Source organism: Ascaphus truei, chromosome 4 (assembly GCF_040206685.1).
Source record: "Ascaphus truei isolate aAscTru1 chromosome 4, aAscTru1.hap1, whole genome shotgun sequence".
Classification (NCBI taxonomy): domain Eukaryota; kingdom Metazoa; phylum Chordata; class Amphibia; order Anura; family Ascaphidae; genus Ascaphus; species Ascaphus truei.
Genome location: NC_134486.1, coordinates 59,204,049 through 59,223,801, shown reverse-complemented (window position 1 = coordinate 59,223,801; position 19,753 = coordinate 59,204,049). Strand labels below are relative to the sequence as shown.

General features: G+C 37.4%; 1 protein-coding gene across 1 annotated transcript in view; it reads left to right on the top strand.

Annotated features, from left to right (window-relative positions):
- The window catches only part of KCNK12 (potassium two pore domain channel subfamily K member 12), a 98,741-nt gene extending 79,594 nt beyond the window's left edge, over window positions 1-19,147 (top strand). Inside the window, exon 3 of the mRNA XM_075594734.1 lies at window positions 17,769-19,147. Within this exon, the coding sequence (XP_075450849.1) occupies window positions 17,769-18,664 (896 nt within the window). The 3' untranslated portion in view covers window positions 18,665-19,147. The remainder of the gene's footprint in view (window positions 1-17,768) is intronic.
- Window positions 19,148-19,753: the final 606 nt, after the last annotated feature.

Below are 19,753 nucleotides of genomic sequence, written 5' to 3'. Positions count from 1 at the left end.
TTTATGATTTTTTTCTGAGGTTGGGTTGGGGAGGGTGGGATGTAATCGGGCACAGATTTGTTCAGTGTTTTTTTGCAATGTTATTGTGCCATCGGGCATGGATTTGTTTGTGTTATTTTATTGGTTGGATATTAGCCTTTGTTGGATGGATCCTTTGATGCCGGAGAGGAAGAGGAGAATGAAAGCCTTCATTCCAGCAATGGTAAGTAAGAATTGTATTTATTTGGGGTGCCCATTGAATATCAATGTGCTTGTCTAAGTCACCATTGAGTGCATAGGCTGGCACTGTGCCAATCAATGGATTTAATGGCTTAATATTTGTGATGTTATTATTTATTGTAATGTCTTTTTTTCATGTTTAAATGTTATGGTTTTCAATGGGCAAAAAATAATTTACAATGCATCTAATCTCAGACTCGCTGTTAGAGAGTTTTAGGGTTCCTCAGAATTTCACATAGGGTTCCTTAACCAAAATAAAAGGTTGAGAACCACTGATTTAGAGTAATAGGATGATAACATTTATTAGGTTATACACATATAATAATTGGTTAATAGAAATTATTCAAATTGAAGGAGGGGGAGGTATGGTATATACTGGCAGGGAACTGCTATTACTAGGAGCTGTTATAGTGATTAACCTAGAGGCAGGTGTATTTAAGATGCCTTAGATGCAGATCCCAGGACAGTGCTTGTGATAATGCTTCAGGCAACATTGGAATAATGACAAAGAACATATTGGTTAGTTCACAGTTATTCTGACGAGAGGTGGCATATTGATATTTGTAGAGTAGTTCTGTGCTAAAAGAGCTATTTTAATACTAAACAGGGCTGGCACCAGATCAGGCCTTTTAAACCCCTGTGTACTTGCTCAGCACGTCTCTGTGCAAATATTGACACAGCACTACCCTTTGATTTAGTGAAGTACAGTTTCTGCTAGCAGAAATATCAAGGTGGGTTGTAAATAATATAGATATATACCTTCACTAGCCTTAAAGCAGGAGTCCAAGCTGTTGTATCCCCCCCCCCCTTTAATATGTGCATCAATACAATCTATAGAATGAAATGTAATTAGCTAAGTTGCCAATCGATCCGTTCTCCTGTAATCGATTAGCAAAAAATTGGCTCAGGGTTCACTAAATGGCTGCAGAGGAGTATTCTGCAGTCAGTGGAAGGCATTTGCATATTTATATGGCAAAGTTCTGTGGGGAAGATCATGTGACCAGGCAGTCACTAGATACAATTGGTGCACTGCTAGAGAGAGGACAGGGCTCACAAAGGGGTGTAGAAGAGCCTGTTTCAGAATAGAAAGGGGGTGTGACTTTGTAAATGGTTGCCACATTATAATACATTAATGTTATCTAGAATGGTTTTAAAATAAAAGAAATGCTACAAGTATTTTCTCATAGAACAGAACTGATTTATTAAAAAAAAACACATGTGGGATATTGCTTGGACTGCAGCTTTAAGGATAGCTCATGAGTATCTACTGTAGATGCATGACTCAATGCGTACAATACACTTGCTGCAAACACTTCCTGACTGCCAGTATGAAGCCCCACCCTCGTGACGTCAGACGTCACTAGCCACCAATCCCAAGGTATGTTTCACCCGTGCTGGAGCTTTCTATGTTCCAATTATTCTATGTGTATAACCTAATAAATGTTATGTTTTAATCATCTTCACTACTTTAACTGAATAGAAGGGTTTCTGTTCAACTGTTACCTATTATATACCATTTAATGTGTGCACACAAACAAGAGGTACCTTTGGAGACTCTTTCTCCAGTTCCAGAATATTATTTCCCTATTGAGAAGGCCTAGTTATCCACAGTGATAATTAATCGTGTATGTATTTTTTACTGTAGTGTATTTTTTTATATATTGCCCCAAATCACTTTTAGCCCCTTTTGGCTAATATGGATATTAGGCATTAGTCTAGAGGGGATGGGGGTAGTGAGGTGGAGGTAGTTTTTCCAGAGAGGGTGGTTAGGCCTCCTGGAGGCGTAGTAGTTAGCCACTAAGGCACTGAAGGGCTATTCATGTATTGTTATATTGTTAAAGTTTTTTTCTTTATTACTAAATACACATGTATATTATATATATTATATTATTTTATGCTTAACGCCCAGCATGTTTGCACCCAGTAAATTATTGCTGCAATGTTGAATGTATACCTATTTAACATTGCTGTAATAAAGCAAGTATTGTTTTTTTACTGGGTTCAATATTAACCACAGTTTATCAAAGTTTAACGCATCTGGCCATAGAACCTAATCTGTTTATATAATGTAATAATTGGCCGGTTATTTATTTCTTTCTGAAAGGTTTAACTATGAACTAATACATTGAGAGTTACCTCACGTTTTCAAGTATGTCCTGGGCACAGAGTTATGATGACAGACACATGGTTACAAATACATGGGTACATTAGGTGAACATTATATATAAAGACATTGCATTACATTAGGTGAACAGGGTTATACATTAAATATAAAGACATTGTATGAACAGTTGAAGATAAAATAAGTTAAAGGCGTATGTAACCATTACAGACCACATTAAAATGTGAGACAGGTTTAGTTTTGAACGAACTTAGGCTGGTGGTTGTTTTGAGAGTCTCAGGAATGTTGTTCCAGTTGTGAGCTGTACACTTTAACTGAGTGTGGGACAGCAACTCTACCTTCTGCTACCTACAGTATAAAGTCCATTCCTCTTGTAGTGTTCCTTTCTTATTCAGAATAGATCAAACCACCATATTCCCCTCCTACTCTCCAGCATCAAGCCCTGGGAGGAGCCTTCAGAATTATCCAGATCATATTTAAATATCAGGAATACGCAAAACTGAAGTTATCTACTGTATATTCCGCTCTTGCTTCAATAGAGTTGTTGTACCTCTTATTAAATTGTGATTATGTTCAGAAACTATCTGCAGCCTCCTACAGTTTTACAATTCTTTGAACTTCACACATTATGGAGGTTATTTACTAAAATCTCCTGGCTGCAAAACTTGGGCAAAGTCTGTGCAAAAGATTTGCACTAGCAAGAACTCCCATTGATTTTATTGGGATTCCTTTTTTTAATGAATACGGCTGTTTTTTGCACTGCTTTTTTTAAATTTTAGGGGGCAGATTTGGATCCGCAGCGGATCGGCTGGTTCTTTTGAACCGTGAATTTCAGCAGATCAATCTCAAAAAAGGCGATTCACATTTAGAAAGATTTCTTTATTATTATTACCGATACACTACGCGGATTCCGCAACCCGGGGACGGATTTGTAGGATCCAATCCACGGATTCAGCAATCAGAATACGCCATCTGAGATTGGATTCAACAAATCCGTCCCCGGGTTGTATCCAATGGCGTTTTTTATGAATCCACTCGGATTAAAAACAACCACATTTTTGTAGATTTTACACCACAAAACGGATTTTGGGGGGATAATGCGAGAAGATCCGGGAAACGGATTTGAGTGGATTCTCCCATCTCTACTGGTTTTGCCATATTTTTTAAATAAGCAAACCCCAGGTGTTATATATTCCTGCACTATAAATCTGAAAATAAATAGGTGTAAAAAGTAAAATGGATAGTATAATTTCTAGGTTAATAACCTTGAATTTGTATTCCCTTACATGTCAACCTACTGGATGTCTTATCTCAGCGGTGCGCAAAGTGGGGGGAGCGCCCCTCAGGGGAGGTGGGAGATTGTTCTGGGGGGGCGCGGCCGGTTGCAGAGGCCCCACGCTCTTCCTGTGAGGCCTCTGCAACACTATACTTACCTTGACTCTGCCGGCGTCACTCGTGTCCATGGCAACACAGCGTCAAATGACGCCGTGGGGTCATGTGACATCGCACACGTCAAATGACTCTGCGGGTCACGTGATGTGACATCACATGACACCGCTGTGTTATTTGATGTCGCATCAAGGTAAGGGAGGGGGCGCGAGCACCCGCGGGGGGAAGGCAGGGGGCGCAGCTGCAAACGTTTGCGCTCCCCTGTCTTATCTAACGCAAACTTTCTCTGATATTAGAAGCCCATTGGCTAGCATTGAGCTGGCAGATTAAAAAATTGACACATTACAAATACTGTGGATATAAAGATAGCAAAAAAGGAGTTAGAGGATAGGAGAGTAAAGGTTTGCAAGATACAATTTATATGCCCTTACATCCAAATGAAACAGTGCAGAAAGAATGGATTTTGAAAAGGTACCTTCAGTATAGTGATATAAGCATATTTCTGTTATTGTTCAAGATAAAACATGTTAAATTACATGTTTGCTAACTCGTAGCTTTCACATTGTGCAGATTCTCAAATGACAAGGTTCAATTCCCACTGATCTCCAGATGACATGGTTTACCTAATTTCAGTTTGCAAATGTCTGGTATTCATTACAAAGATAATTTTGTACAGGTGCATGTGTGAGAATCAGTGCTAATTGCACAAGTGAAAAAAAAAAACTTTGCTGCAGACCACCTTAATTAAATGAAGAATTCGGCACTTAACCATTGTCTGAGTGAGAGAGAGAAGCATGCAATACTAAGAGAGTATTCAATAAAACATGTTGCAGAAAAATAAAACTAATTTGCACTGCAAGCTCTCCACTCCCTTTATTATTAGTTTCTAGTGTCCCTCCTCTGTTGTTTACATAAAAACTGACAACACTGGGTAAAACCATATGGTCCATCTAGCACTTATACTGTCTCCCACAGTGGCGAGTACTGGAATTGTCATGGTGAGTGCAGCATAGAACATCGCCCACTCCCTGTTTCCAGTTGTGTCTATCCTGCTGGTATACAAATGCATCAATCCCATTATATACAGTAACTGCTTTATCATATTTGTGCTTTGTCCTTTTCTACATCTCTTGCTTTTATACCTTACTCTCTGCCATTGAACCTCTATCTCCAGATTGTGGTAAACCTTCCGAATGAAGATATCTATACCAAGATCACTATTCTTAATATAGTTGTTTCTATTCTTATCATTTTGTAGCTCGACCAAACATGGCATTACTCTAAATTTAAACTCAGATAAACTCTCCTCATCATATACCTTACAATTCCTCCTAAGTGTTGTATATTACTCTCTCAACTGCAGATAATGGGTTCTAGTAGCTGTAATGGTCCTGGAGATTTTTTGGATGTTGGGACATCTTTTAGGGGACTAACATGAGAGATGAAATAATAGTGGGCCAAGCTTAACAGGCTCGCAGGTCTCTTGTTCAAGTGTTCTGTCTTTTGCTTCTCTCAAAGTTATTACAACCTACGAATCTACATCTAACTTAAAAGCATCTAAAGCACAACATCACAAAGAACTAGGAATCGATAAATCTCACCATACACCGGATATAATGGCATACTGCTTCCTACTACTACTAATAATAATAGCATGTTCTTGTATAGCGCTGCTAGTTGTATGTAGCATTTTACAGAGACATTTTGCAAGCACAGGTCCCTGTCCCATGGAGCTTACAATCTATGTTTTGGTGCCTGAGGCACAGGGAGATAAAGTGACTTGTCCTAGGTCACAAGGAGCCGACACCGGGAATTTAATCAGGTTCCCCTGCTTCAAACTCAGTAGTACTGTTGGACCTAGACAGAACCCCCTCCCCAGGACTTTAAAGAACTGAATAGTGGATTGTTGAGCTGTGGTTTTTGTTTAATAACATCTTGCACAAACACTCCATAGAAAATGGCTTTAATGCAACGTGAGTTTGGATATCCACACAGAAGATATATTATGGCCAAGCCATTCTGGTACTGCATGCTGCCCTCATTTTATCTTTCTTACACAAATCAAAACTACCAAACAAGATTTTTACAATGTCTTCTAAACTATGAATGTAAAACAAAATGTTATATTTTTAATCAGAAAAGTAACCGCCTGGTGTGTAGAATTATTTTTTTTCTCTGCTTCTACAATGTGATAATTATGAAGACCTAAATTGCACAAATGTATGTTACTTCCGTGCCCTTCTTGGAAGCTTCATTATCAAAAATAGCAATAACACCAAATATTTCTGATCAAGCACTTACTCTTCCTTTTCTGAGTAACTTTTTTACACAGATTAGACTGACTTCAACAGACACAGGAAGGACCTTGCCGTGGTTCTGTTGCTCATAGCCTTTCTGGCTATGCTAACGCTTCCTGTTATTGAGCCAAAAAGAACCAAATTAACAGAGTAACTCACCAACTAAATGGACATATGGTCCATTAAATCTGTCCCGTCAGGGTTTTCTAAATTCTCGAAGGCAACCACCAGGCCCAGTTTTCAAGGCAGTACAAGTTGTCTTAGTGATCATTTAGAGCTAGGATAATTAAACCCCACTTGAAACCCTGGCCTGGTCATTGCTCATGATGGAAGTATGGTTGCTATTCTTGATAGCTGACTACATGACTTTTTTTGGCTGTAACATCAAGTAAACCAAAAAAAAAAGCATTCCTTGATTTTACAGCAATATTTGTTTCCAAGGAAACATTTCTATGAATAAATTACATGTAGATATGTAATTACGACCAATTTAAATTAATGTTCCCATGTACGAACAAAGTGAACCATTAAAAGGGACATGTTTAAGGGCTAAGATCTTGATACAGTAGTAAACTTGCAACAAAAAACAGATGCCAAAGGTTGGGGAGTTGGATTAACTCTTGCTATTCCCTTTTGTGAGATATCACTTTATGTTAAACAGTAATTTGTTCAGGCAAAAATCCCCATACACCTCTCCCTCCTTCTCCCTATCGGTTCTTTGACATGGGTGGGGTGGGCTCATGGTTGTGGAAGCATTTGATTGACATTATCTATCCCGTTCATGGTCGCTGTTGAAATAAATAAGAAAAAACTTCCTTTCCAACAAAGCATGTAAAGCCAAGGAATCAAATTGCACTGTAAACTTGCTTACAAAATGTTTTGTGTGTGCTAAGAGGCACTACCCCATAAACATGTTATACAACCCATGTGCTATTTCACTGATCCTAACGCCCATGGTATATTTCACAACCCTTTTGTTATAAAATAAGAATACACTGTTTTTGATACAACCATACATTTTCAGATTATTTATTGTATAACAAAAAATTCTGGTTTCAGATAAATAAAATAGTATATTGTTAGTGAGGTTGAAATTAATATACAGTACAGAATAACAAAATGCTTAAAGGCACCAGACTCTGTGTTCTGGTCTCCAGTAGAAGTACATACAAATTCCAATCTTGAAACACTGTTTTGCATAAGTGAGCCACATTGGGCTAGGACAGGGGTGCTCAATGCCATTCTTCAAGCCCCCTCCCCCCACCCCCCAACAGGTCAGGTTTTCAGGATATCCCAGCTTCAGCACAGGTGGCTAAATCAGTCCCTGCTTTAGCACAGGTGGCTCTTCGACTGAGCCTCTGATTAAGACACCTGTGCTGAAACTGGGATATCCTGAAAACCTGACCTGTTGGGGTGGGATGAGGACTGGAGTTGAGCCCCATTGGCCTAGGACATAAAGAATAAGAACATAAGATTATGCAGGGTCTGTGGTTTTATAGTCATTATTGGGACTAGGCAAAAGAAGATGGTGCTTACCAATCTTACCAGTTTCTAGGAATCTATGTTTAAATATGAAAAGGAAAAAACAACAATGCAAAATGGAGCAGACACAGTTTTTCTACCTACTGTACCTTTCCACAAGTATCTTTAACAGACAAATCAATTCAGCTTTTTATGTGAGTATTACTCATTTCACTTACAGTAGTTGTTACAAATCCCTTTATTATCTAACTTTTTAACTCTGCCAACATTGAAAATCTATTGAAGGCTTTACAAGACCAAGAAGATTTTGCCATGGAATTGACATATATTTTAAACATGTGTCTTTCATCCTCTTTATTGTACACCAAGCTACTGTATTTTCCTCTCTCTATTACTCTCTATGCACTAGCTTGCAGTACAGGAAGTGATTTGAAGACAAATAGCAGTAGTTGGAGTTGTAGGGCTCATATCTATGTTAGACAATCATGTATCCCTTTTACTTTCAACAAAAATCTATGTCGAGTCCGAGGAATGTAAATTGTTACATTTTCATCAAATGCAAGTAACATGATTATCAGGGTTGTTACATTTGACACAACCTAAAAAATTAAGTTGAATATAAGTCTAGCCAAACAAGTCATGTGCTTGATACAAGGTACAATGTTCACAATTTCCACAGTGATAAATGTTGGATAGCAATGATTCTGCCAGATGGTTCTATCATGCTGATACAAAACACAATGGGTTTCTAAGGAACAGGAATCTTTAGGTAAATGTAGCCATTTTAATTTACCCACTATTACATTGCTATTGGTAATGGTATTGGGAAGTAATATTTTCTGTGCAATTTTCTCCTAGATATGGTTGATATCATGCACTCACTGATAACATTTTATAAAGTGGAGTCAGAACTTCTCAATATATCTTCACTTTTTTTTTCATCTAATCCTTTAAGTACTGTACGGTGTAATTATGTGTCTCTAATTATGATGCTCAAACTCCAGTGCAGAGGTGGGATCGATTATGGCAATATCAATTGTGCCAAGTAGAAGATGTAAAGAGTGGAGTGGGCGAAGAGCCTTGAAGGTAAGGAGGAGAACTTTGTAGATGATCTGAAACTTGATGGGAAGCCAGGAGAGGGATTTAAGGTGAGAATAAGCAGAGACTGCTCTGGGAGATATCACATTTTTCTAGAAGCAGAATTTTGGATAGATTGCAAAGGAGAAAGTTGTGAAGCAGCAAGGCCTGTTAGCAGAAAATTACAATAAGCTAGAATAGAGGGGATAAGGGCATGCATTTGGCAGTAAATTGACAGAGGAAAGGGTAGATCTTGACAATGGTATGGAGGAAGAAGCGACAAATTTCAGCCATGGCATGAATGTGAATGGAAAAGGAAGTACAGTATGAGGAGTCAAATGTCAAAACCTAGCAACGTGCTTTGGAGACAGGATTGATGGTAGTACCATTTATTGTGATGGAAAAGGGGATAATAAACTGAGATTAGGAGAAATATGAGGCGCTCAGTGTTAGAAAAACATTTGCGATGTAATAATCAGGAATCAGGTTTTCAGTTCAAATTAGCAGTCTTTATTTATTCATTCAGCTCAGCAATTTTAGTAAGGATACAGCATACAAGATACAGTACTTCTATTCAAGGTAGCAAGTATCTAAGAAGGCTGTGGTTTATACCTTACACAGCTTACTTTTTATTACCCCAGAACAAAGAGATATAAATCACTGTCTTAGCTAACTCGCTTTTGCCAACTAAATTATATACTTGTTTTTCTGTACCAGGCTGTACTTGCTCTGTACTATACTAAATTGTTATCAGCAAGTATATGTCCAGGGATGTTAGGAACTTATCTTATCACTAAAATGTCTTGGTTTCAAGTTGCCCCTGAAGTGTCAAACTGCCCATAAGATCCCTTATAAGAAAAGCAACTTAAAACATCTTAAACAATTGAGATCTGAATATACTGTATATATTTATTTATTGCTGTCCTACTAAATATAGATAATATATAGGTATATAATAATATATCAAGCCCCTCTTTGATACTTGAAAGAATAATTTTGATAACCTCTTTTGGTAATTAAAAAAATTACATCTATACTCAGCATTGGCTATATCTGCATTCAATTTTCTCATTCTTATTAACAGAATAACACAACATATAATGAGTAATACAATTATAATAGCAATGATTAGCAGAGGATGGGTCATCCAGTGTATCACTCCTTGGGCAAGAAAAGACATTTTTCCTGCAAAACATCTCTGCCCCCAGGATGTATTTTCTTCACAGTGGTCCTTTTTGATCGTAGTTAATCTTCCATCTACAATCTCTCTGCATACGTGAAGTATGAGATGGTTTGGATAATTCTGTGATTATCTGTTGCAATTTTGTATGATTTCTTAATTTGTTATAGAATTCTTCACCATATCCCAATATCACTGGATATACATACCTCTGGTAATATGTCAATGTGAATTTACAGTAATAGGTGCCATTGGTTTTACTGAATACATAACACTATTGTGATTATATATTTTAACTTCAATAACAAATTAGTACAATAGTTTCCTTGAGGCAAATATATGGTAACCGAACAATTTGCACTATACATGGTGACATCGCCCATAAAATAATTCCAGCATAACTTTGAGTATCCAACTCAACTGATTAGGAATAGGATCTACATGTAATAAAAAAGTATTCTTGTCTTGCCCGCACCAGTCAATTACCTGTTTAACTGCTACTCCTTCTGGGAAACAAAAACCTTATCATGTTCCATACAATGTTGGTCATCATATTTAAATAGTGGATGGGTCTAATTCCTTACTATTTTTAAATTTACCGAAATATCGTGAGTAATCTATCTGTCATTAGAAATCATACCCATATCTATGACTTTATATAGTTTTTGTCTTTTCCACTAATTGGTAAAAATACTGCAAAGTGCCAATTGGAAATGTCCTTATTAATACAACCTAGCCATTGATTTTTCCATAATTTAGCATATTCCCAACTCCAATTCTCTAATTGTAAAGGTATCTCATATCGCCCTTGGTGATTAGCCAATGCCTGTAACAGAATGTTTCCATTAACATAGATATCCTGTTGTACTGTGATACTTGAAAAAGCTACGCCTGTATCATGTGCTAATGCACTTAGGGCATTTGCTACAGCCCATTCTTTTTCTGCCAAATATTTGATTACCTCAATTGTACCTTTAAATTGAGAATGAATTACATTGTTTGTTCCCAAAGAAACTATGGTACAGAAGATAATAATAAATATAATTGTTCTGTATACTGAAATCCCCTAGTTCCAGATCTTTCGTCGTCGTGCTTCTTTCCTAGGTAAAATTTCTTTGGAAGGGGTTCATCCGAACATTGTTCTGAATCAGGTATTGACTCATACCCTTCCTGTATCATGGATGCGTTATATCCAAATCATCGTACAGTCCATATTCCAATGTTAAAAGACATTTTTGCATCCCCTTTTTCTGTGGGGGCCATGTTTTCTGCTGTAAAGGTTTAGCTAAGTGATCTTGCAATACAGACAACCATTGAGTATGCTCGGTGGCCATTTTTAATGTTCCCGAAACTTGAGGTCCTGATGGAAAATCTAGAGGTACCCGCCTTCCGGTCATTAACTCATGAAGGGGTTAACTAAGTTTCCGCATTGGCCGTTGCTCGAATAGACATAAAAACTCCCCGTAAATGACTAACATTGTTTAACCATATTCTGCTTGCATCTTTTTAAATCTTTATTTCAATGTCCTATTCATCCTTTCAACTATCTCAGCTGATGTATATTCTATAACCATGTTTGTTGTAGTAAGATGCAAATTGTACTGCAACTGTTTTTGTAGCTGCTGTAACTTTCAATCTTTTTAATTGCTGCTGCGCGAAAATCGGACAGGACCGGTTACAAAACAAACATTCAGTTTCCTGTCATGAGTCTGAACAGAGAAACCTTCATAACAAAAAAAAACTGAACAACAACATCTTTTAAAATCTTCCCTAGAAAACAAAATAAAAATGAATCATTAATGACTATTTATTTTTAATGTCAAAGTACTTTTAACCCATTTAACAGCTTTTAATTCCACTCGGTGCTGAGAAGGAGGCTGGGAGTCTAAACAAAAATCGATAAAGACATCAGACTCCTCCAATTTGTAAAAGAGGAGACCTGTTCCATCGCCAGCATCTCAGTACAAATATGTAACCTTCGTACTGCATCAACGTAATGCCATTAGCTGCTTAATACATTTGAACTGTCATTAATATAAAAGATGTCCAAATCCTTAAAACAAATAATTATTCCTAAAAAAAAAAAAAAAAAAAACAACTACTGTATATGGTAATTTTAAACTTCTATGGTGATTATGTAATCTTACTTCAGTCAGTATCACTCATTTTTAATAACATCATAACAATAACAACAAAAACAAACATTGGCATAACATGTGGAAATATTGCCAGTTGTCTTTGAACTTCTCTATAACAGCAAAATAAAATACTTTATTTAAAACTTCTTCTTTTTAGCCACATACTTTACTTTATCTTTTGTTCATATCCATAGATCATCCATGAATTATAACATAGAGTCTCCCAACCCAGGGGCACCAAAACCCATGCTTAGGTCTGGTAAATAATATACCTGTGATCTATACAGCACAATCGTTTAATAGGAATACAAATATATTTTGTCAAACTGGGTGCAAGAGAATCTTAAAATAATATTCCATACCCCTATAGGTATTTCATACTCTGTGTTGTCCCATAGAACACAGACGCTGTCTTTGCACAACTGCTAAATTGCAAACATTTACTTTTAAAACATTATATTAATAGACTTAAAATACAATACTCCATAGGTTTATTTTGACCTTCGTGATTTTTTCACTCAAATCATTATATGCTATAGAGTGATAAACTAACATTTCACTCCACGACATGTAATAATTATTCCTTCACACAATTAACTATAATCTGGCTATAAAAAAAAACGAACAAAAAAACATTTAAAAGGATGTCCCTTTTTCCAGCTCTGAACATAGAAATTATAAGACAACCAGAAAGCATAAACTTCTGATTTGTAGTCAAATAATTAAATATGATCCTAAAAAATGATATCTTGTCATTGATACTAAAATCTTCACTAAACAATAGTGTTTGTTTACATTCATGTTGAAAACAAAAACAAGTATATGAAATAAATGCTACACACCTAAAAAAAAATGTATAATAAAAGATGATACAATTACCGGTGCTCCTGTGTTTGAACGATAGCCTGTAATCAATCCAATGCAAGTAGTAGTTGAAGGAACCCAGGGCACAAATGGATTTGGAATAACTAACTCATTTATTGAGCCAAACACAACGTTTCAACCTTATTGGTCTTTATCAAGTGACATAGTGGCATGATGCCATAATGTCACTTGGTGAAAACAAAACAGTCTGATTCTTATTCCTGCACAAAAAAAATTAATTTAATAAGAATTTCCTTTTTCATTCGTATAATTATAACTAATCTGAATACTTTCATCATATGCATTCATTTCTTTAAAAATAATTGAAAACAACTATTTTTAGAATTCTTGCCAACTTCTTCCTGGGTTAATTTCATGCCTGTGAACTGCACATACTTGTATTCCTGTGTAAGGCGTGTAATATATCTGTGCGTGCGTGCGTCAATTAGAATTGGCTGTGTCCAGGCCTGGCGTTCTATACTTCAGCCGCGCGCGCGCACGTCAGTGAACGGTGGGGCGGCAGATCACAGCAAATACATGAAAAATTATATTTCCGCGTTGCTGCCGTGCCACGTGATGCTGCCAAGCCTATCACAGCGAGGCTATCGCTGTGCTTTCTATAGCCACGCACGCCACCGCTTACAACATATAAATGAAACGCGTGCGCCACATGCATGCGCAAAGCCGGGTGCGCGCCCGCATGTACACTAGCGCCTACTATATAACAAGCCTAACTTTCAGTGTAGCAGGGAGAGGGGGGGAGAAGGGTGTTTTGCTGAATTGCTTTTTAGTTCAGTATGATTCCCTATACATCATTTCCCTTGCAATTCCTTTATATCTCTGCTAATCTCTTCTCCTGCGTTTCTTTCCACAAAGCATACTCTTGGCATTGTTTTCCTGATGCGGTCCTAGGAATTTTTGCAATATTGATTTTTCAACCCTAACACTGGACATTGCTTACAATTTAGGTCTATTTCACATATCCTATCCTGACATCTAACTATTATCATTTCTTCCTCGCGTATTAAGACCAGCTTGTTCTCAAGCTCAAACTTTCAGAGAAAGAGTAGAGAAAGACTCCCTATAATGTTGCACTCAGAGAACACCCCTAAATCGGACTCAAAAGTAAACTTTATTATAAACACATCTGTTAAAATATATATGTGGTGTAGTGAACACAAAACATGAACCAAATAATAAAATCAATTAAAATAAATTGAGACAAGGAGAGGTTGGTCTGCTCATCAGAACGCTAGTAGTTATAGTGGATGAATCAGCTGTTGACTTGATTGGTGGTCACAGTTATACTATTGAACTAACTGTGATTACAGCTGATTTCCTAAATACACTGTTGCGTCTGTGTTAAGAAAAAGATCCTAAGTTTGCAGAGACCCCTAACAATGTAGGATATAGCGGTTTAAATGTATACACTTATATATATAAGTTACTTAAATTCTTATTGGCAAACTGGAATAGTTTTGTACATGCTCCACGACTGGTCAGGGCTTTCCACCAGAGATATCCGAAAAAGCATTGGAAAGATCGTCCGGAGAATGCTCATGGGAAGGGGGAGTATTGTCAGGTACCAGACTGCAGTACCCATGGACATCCACCGGGACTGCTGTTGCTCTTGCTTCCAGACTCTGAAACCTGACACCTTTGCACCTGTTCCCATGCCTCCAGCAATAAGTATATAAACCTAACTTCTTAGATGAGGCTAGCTAAATTAGATTTATTTACATTAGAAAAGAGGCGTCTAAGAGGGGATATATAGAAATATATTTACAATATATTGGGGATATATACAAATATATTCGGGGACAGTACAAGGAGCTTTCAAAAGAATGATTCATCCCAAGGGCAGTACAAAGGACTCGGGGTCATCCCTTAAGGTTGGAGGAAAGGAGATTTCACCAGCAACAAATGAAAGGAGTATTTACAGTAAGGGCAGTTAAAATGTGGAATTCATTACCAATGGAGGCTGTGATGGCAGATACAATAGATTTGTTCAAAAAAGTTTGGACGTCTTTTTAGAAAGAAAGGTATACAGGGATATACCAAATAAGTAATCATGGGAAGGATTTTGATCCAGGGAGTAATCTAATTGCCAATTGTTGGAGTCAGGAAGGATTTTATTTTTCCCCTTCAGTGGATGATATGACACTGTTTTTGGGGGGGGGGTTTGCCTTCTGGATCAATAAATAAGAGTAGATATAGGATAAAGTATCTGTTGTCTAAATTTACATAGGTTGAACTTGATGGACACATGTCTTTTTTCAGCCTCATCTACTATGTAACCTCCCTTGCCTGGTTCCTCCAACTCCTGCTAGGTTCCTGTGTTTGCTGCTGCTGTTGCTATTGCTGTTGTCCTGTTCCTGTCTCCTCATTGCTGACCTTGGCTTGTGACCCCGACCTCTGCTTGTGACCCCGACCTCGCTATCTGACGCCTGCCTCTGACCTCTGCTTGTGACCTAGACCATGCTCTCTGCTGTTCCTGCCATTGGGATCCACTCCAATAATAACTCCAGAATAACCCTTAATAATATCACTCGGTTTTAGACATATTAAGTTTAAGGCAGCGGAACGCCATCCATTAGGAAATAGCCAGGAGGCAATAAGAGATTTGGGACTGAATTACTGGTGTGAGGTTAGGGGTGGATAGATATATATGCATATCATCTGCTTAGAGATGATACTTAAAGTCAAAAAAGTTGATGAGGTTAATAAGTATAGTGTGTAGAAAGAGAAAAAAGGTCCCAGAATGGTCTTGAGGTACACCAACAGACAGATCAACAGAACACGAAGATATAGTAGCAACAGAGAAAGAATATGTGTGATGGGAGAGGATTATGACAAACCACGATAGAGCTTGGTTATGGATACCAACAGAGTATAAAATATGAAGGAGATGAGAATGAGTGATCAAAAGTATTGAAAACAGCAGATAGATCTAGAAAGATAAATAGGGGGAAATTACCATGAAGATCATTGGCTACTTTAGTGAGGGCAGTCTCCATTGAGTGAGCTGTATGAAAGCAAGATTGTAAAGGGTCCAGCAGGGCATAGGCATTAAGGACGTTAGGCATACAGTATGGAAAAACACAGGATGTTCTAGCAGTTAGGAGGCAAAAAGTAAGAGGGATAACGGGTGGTAGTTAGTAAGCCACATAGCTTCTAGGGTGTTTTTGAGCAAAGGTGTGACACACCGCATGCTTAAAGGGTGAGGGAAAACTGTCAGAGGACAGGGAGGAGTTGAAGATATTGAGGAGAGTGGGGACTATGAAAGAAGAAAGATTTCTGATAAGTTGTGAGGGAATGGGATCTATTGCCCACTCTGTAAAAGGAGAAAGGGAGTTAAGAGTGGAAGAAGGAGGTATAGGTAGAAGCTGAGAGGATTTGGGAGGGACAGAAAGAATCTCATTGTGGATAGCATTTACCTTGCTTTTAAAGTTGTTGGTAATGTCTTGAACAGAGGAGGGAGAGAAGGAAGTGGTAGGAGAAGGTTGGAGGCGGGAGTCATATACAGAGAAAAGATGGCATGGGTTGGATTTGTGTGGTGATGAGTGAGGAAATGTAGTGTTGTTTGGCCTTAGGGAAAGCAGAGTTAAAACAGGAGAGGATACATTTATACTGTAGTATAGAAAATCAGCATGAGTTCCAGATTTCCTCCTGAGGCATTCGGAGGAGTGAGTGCAGTTGCAAGCGAAGCGTGTTTGTTAATGTAACCAAGGGCATGGGTTAGAGAGATACTGTGCCGGAGACGAGAAGTGGCATATAGATCAAAAGAAGAGGATCACTTGATCAAGATGCCCAGGGTTTTTTTATTTTTTATTTAGTGAGGCCTCTTGTAATGGTTAAAAAAATAACTTTAAATCTTCCTCCTATTTACAGCTACCTTCTTATTTATTATTTTCTTTATTCGTGCCCCATCCACTACTGCACGGAGCATAACCCTAAGTGTTTCCCCTGTGCTATAGTAAATCATGTGAGTGGCACTACTGAAAATATCAAACAACAGATGAGTATAAATTATATCTACATATTTTTATTTGCTCAACCACATACACAAATCCTGTAAAATCACAATAAAGTATGGAAAAAGAGCCCAGCTATTGATTTTGATGTAAGCTAGCTTTTCTATTTTTCTTTCCCTCGAGACACTTACATTGTACTGTATTTGACTGACGGGATGAGATTTGATAAGGTTACGTAGGCCATTTTTACAGAATGACAAACTAGATAGGGATGCAGCATACAGTGGCAATAAGTGAATGCTATTATATCATTTCACTCTTGTTAAGAGGAATCCCAGAGACAGATATTATGTTTCTTCGTGATGATTTTGCAGTATCATTTATAACAAGCCCAAATCTGGATTTATCGCTAAGATATTTATCTCTCACTCTTCTTCACTGTCAGCACTAATAATACATTTGCACGTAACTTAAATTTTGTTTGAACAATGAGTCAAATAATTTGATACGTTTGTAGTTCTGTCACTTAAAATTATTATTTTTTTATATATAGCAATACGCAGAACATTCAAATTCTCTGATAAACCTGTTGATTGCTAAACATCCTTAATAACCATGTGTCATATATAAATAGTAAGATTGCTCCATTGCAGTATTGCAGTGTAACTTTTAATTGTTTTACTCATAAGTTTATATCAAACATTGACTTTTATCTCAAGGTAATAAGGAGTCTACTTACTAAAGTTGGCTGCAAAACTGTGGCAAAGAAAAAGCGTAAAATAAAAAGTCACATATTTATCAATTAAAAGAAATCCCGATAAAAAAAAGCTAGTGTACGATTTCCTTTGACAAATTGGGTGCAATTCTAGTGCCCTGGTTTTGCTCCAGTTTTTCAGCTGGGAGGCTTTAGTAAATAACCCCCCGTATTGTAAGATGTTTAGAAGATCTTGGAAAACATTTCAAATATATGTGATTGTCCAAGGTTTCACTGTGGTTAATTATGTCCAATTTTCTGTGCTTCTGCAGGTTTCGGAATGACCACACCAACCACTATCACTGGGAAAGTGTTCCTCATCTTTTATGGCCTCTTCGGATGTGCCGGGACAATATTGTTTTTCAATCTTTTCTTGGAGCGTATTATATCTCTTCTGGCTTTTGTCATGAAAGCTTGTCATGAAAGACAGCTACGGAGAAGTGGACTCTTACCGCCCACCATTCGGAGAGGGTCAGCTGTCTCGCAAGTGGACAGCCTTGTAGGTTGGAAGCCATCAGTATACCATGTGATGCTCATCTTGGGTATATTTGCTATAATCCTTTCTTGCTGTGCATCAGCCATGTATACTCCTGTGGAAGGATGGAACTACATTGACTCTTTATATTTCTGTTTTGTCACTTTTAGCACCATCGGCTTTGGAGATTTGGTAAGCAGCCAAAATGCAGTGTACCAATATCAGGGATTATACAGGTTTGGAAATTTCATGTTTATACTATTGGGAGTTTGTTGCATTTACTCTCTTTTTAACGTCATATCGATTGTAATCAAGCAAGTTTTAAACTGGCTTATAAAGAAATGTAGGTGCAGATGTTGTTCCATGTGCCAAAAATCAAATGCCCGTCTTGGGCGTCGCAATGCCATCACTCCAGGAGCTCGCTTCCGCAGGAATCACCTGTCTATGGAGACAGACAGAAACTATGACAGTGACACAGAGGGCAGGAGACTGTCTGGCGAGATGATTTCCATGAGAGACCTCACAGCATCAAACAAAGTTTCTCTTGCCATATTGCAGAAGCAGTTATCTGAAACAGCCAATGGTTATCCGAGAACTGTTTGCATCAATACGAGACAAAACGGCTTTTCTGGAGGGGTCGGAGCACTAGCCATCATGAACAATAGGTTGGCAGAAACAAGTGATTCTAGGTAGAGTCTTTTTGAATTTCTATAATGTTTCAGAATCTTTATTTTTTAAATAAAAATTAAAAAGTGTGCGGGTAAATTTATGGAAATCGCCATGTTAAGTATTATCTGTCAAGACACCATTTCTCTTCGCAGTGCAATGTATGTTATTCCTACCTAAGGCTGCACCTCGTCAATATGTAATTGCATGACTTGGGAATAGAAGACGTCAGGGCTACATGTCGAGAGGCTGATGATAAACAATCACTTTAGGTTTCAGATCGTAAATGTTTCTCTTATTTGTCTCCTTTAAAATGACAAGCACTAATGGACTATTGGATGAGATTTCCTTGCACTAAGTAGTGTCTTTTTTTCATGTGCTACTATATTTTGCCATAAGTTGCATGTAGGATTTCCTGATTAGTTTGAAGGCTTAATAACTATCCTTAACTGAGGGCATGACAGTTCGTATATTTAAGTCATCAGCCGCATAAAGATGCTATGATTTTAAACTGGAGAATACTGTTTTGTTTGAACTTCACATTGTGAATGTTCTTATCAAGTCATATTTAGAAAACAATACACACACACACACACACACACACACACACACACATATATATATATATATATATACTGTATATATATATATATATATATATACAGTGTTCGACAAACCTATACATTTGCTCGCCCCGGGCGAGTGGATTTAACATCGTGGCGAGCTCCTATTGGCCCAAGCAGCACACAAGTGGTACTAGGTGGCGAGTAGATTTTTTTGTTCGGCGAGTAGATTTTTTGGTGGTTTGTCGACCACTGTATATATATATATATATATATATATATATATATATATATATATATATATATATATATATAATTGAAATATTAGGTTCTCTTGTTATTATCATGTATGCTCATTATGCAAAAGCAAGAAAATGAATATAGTACAAAGGAAATTCATGAACAGAAATTTATAAAGTATTACATCGTCCTCTTATTTCCAGAGGTCTCAAGGTGGTAACCCATTGACACTTAATATTATTACTATTGAATATGAGGAATTAATAGTATTATAGTATTATAACGCTACAGTTCCTTTCCAAGCATGTACTTC